Source organism: Fukomys damarensis, unplaced genomic scaffold (assembly GCF_012274545.1).
Source record: "Fukomys damarensis isolate Sample0158 unplaced genomic scaffold, DMR_v1.0_HiC HiC_scaffold_14, whole genome shotgun sequence".
In the NCBI taxonomy this organism is placed as follows: Eukaryota; Metazoa; Chordata; class Mammalia; order Rodentia; family Bathyergidae; genus Fukomys; species Fukomys damarensis.
The window spans coordinates 43030076-43032271 of NW_022900926.1; the positions used below are offsets into that span (position 1 = coordinate 43030076).

General features: G+C 39.7%; 1 protein-coding gene across 1 annotated transcript in view; it reads left to right on the plus strand.

Annotated features, from left to right (window-relative positions):
- LOC104866852 (T-complex protein 1 subunit alpha-like) overlaps positions 1–2196 on the plus strand; it is an 11658-nt gene that overhangs the window by 4447 nt on the left and 5015 nt on the right. Inside the window, exons 5-6 of the mRNA XM_010631069.3 lie at positions 260–518; positions 1012–1138. Coding sequence (XP_010629371.2) covers positions 260–518; positions 1012–1138 — 386 coding nt within the window. The remainder of the gene's footprint in view (positions 1–259; positions 519–1011; positions 1139–2196) is intronic.

Below are 2196 nucleotides of genomic sequence, written 5' to 3' on the forward strand. Positions count from 1 at the left end.
CAGTGAAGTTTAAGATCTTTTGGATGGGGAGGGTAAGGGGTATTGAATCTGATTTGAGTTGCTTTTAAAACACCAGTTTATTGCAGATTGAAAATTATGTTAGAGACAAGTGGTGCCACACTGAATGGCCGTCCCTGCATTTCTAGGGTGAAACAGTAATGTGAAATAGCCTGTGTGGATCGTGATGAATAATAATACTGCAGTGAGTTTTATAGCACAAGTAATGCTTTTTTTCTTTCATGAATGAGATTGCTGAAAGAGTCCTTTTGAATTGCCCTTGGTCTTCCTGTGTACCCTCTGTTCACAGTCTGTTATTATCCTTAATTGTTGGTACAGAAACGGTGATTTCTTTTCTAACATGGTAGTAGATGCTGTGCTTGCTGTTAAATACACTGATTCAAGAGGCCAGCCTCGCTACCCGGTCAATTCTGTGAATGTTCTGAAAGCCCACGGGCGAAGCCAGACAGAAAGCATGCTGATCAATGGCTATGCACTCAACTGTGTGGTGGGATCTCAGGGTAAGTTTAAGTTTGGGATTCAGTCATAGAATGAAATCACTACAGTTCAAAACTAGCTCTTTTTGAGCCAGGCGTGGTGGCACACGCCTGTAATCCCAGCACTCCAGGAGGCTCAGGCAGGAGGATTGCTGTGAGTTCGAGACCAGCCTGGGCTACATAGTGAGTTCCAGGTCAGTCTCAACTACATAGTGAGACTCTGTCTCAAGCAAACAAACAAACAAAAAAACTAGCTCTTTTTGTAGTTTGCATGCAGTATTTCTTTTTGTAACCCAGACACCTATAAAATGTTAGGGTGAGTGCATTGAAACCAATTGTGTACACTTAATGCCATTAATCTCTTCAGGCGTTTAATGTACTAAGTTAAATCTGAATTTGTGTGGTTGTTTCTAGTTTAGTATATTTGTTAAGTCATGATTTTAAGGATAGGTATATGGGATGAACTGTAGCACTGTTAAAATTACATAGAAGAACTTAGTGTTTTATTCACTTACAGGCATGCCCAAGAGAATCGTTAATGCGAAAATTGCTTGCCTTGACTTCAGCCTGCAGAAGACAAAAATGAAGCTTGGTGTGCAGGTGCTTATTATAGATCCTGAGAAACTGGACCAAATTAGACAGAGGTAAATTGAGATTTTAGCTTTTGTCCAGACTTTTTTTTCCCCCTCAGTACTGGGGATTGAACTCAGGACCTTGCACTTGTGCGGCAGGCACAGCACCACTGAGCTATATCCCTGGCCCTCTCCAAGAGATTTTTAGCTTTTTTTGTTTGTTTGTTTCTTTTGTTTTGTTTTGAGACAAGGTCTCACATTGCAGTTGAGACTGACCTGGAACTATGTACCCCAGGCTGGTCTTGAACTCACAGCGATCCTCCTGCCTCAGCCTCCTGAGTACTGGGATTACAGGTGTGCACCACTACGCCTGGCTAAGAGATTTTTACCTTTAAAAGTAATGTTGGTTAATTCCCTTTGTTCTAGACAAGGTAACAGTAAACTAAAACAATGAGTCCTCATGAGTAATAGGCAAGTTATCAAAACCTCTAATGTGATTATATAAGAGGGTTTTTGTTTTTTTAAATACTGGGAATTGAACCCATTGCCTTCAACACTGAGCTACATCCCCAGGCTTTTCTTGCTTTCTTTCTTTCTTGTCTTTTTTGAGAGAGGATTTTTAAGTTGCCATTCCCTGGCTCAAACTTTTCATCCTTTTGCATTACACTCCCAGAATGGGGGAGATTATAGGTTTCTACCACCATGCCCTGAAGAGAAGTTTTTATTTTGCTTTGTAGGACTTCATCAGTTGATCCAAGTCAAACTTTTATGTAAGCTTCCAGGAATATTAGAAAATGTACTTTTTTAGGAGGGGGGTTAGGGGAGACACATATGAAAATTTATCTTTTTGTGGGGTTTTGGTTTTGTGAGTCTGTTTAAATTCAAGATATAAAAGTAAAGAATTTACAATTGAGTGATACAGTATTGCAGAGTTCATTGTCTTCTGCTCTAGAACTGTTTGCTTCATTGACCTTTCTCAACTACATCTTAAACTATTCGTCTCTAGATTCACTTGTAGCTCCCTGTCCTTAAATGAAAGCCACTTTCTCCCACACATCCTATTCCAGTTGCTTCCTGTCCTTGTACATTACTCTCTCTTTTTTTTTTTTTTTTTTTTTTCCAGGGTTTTA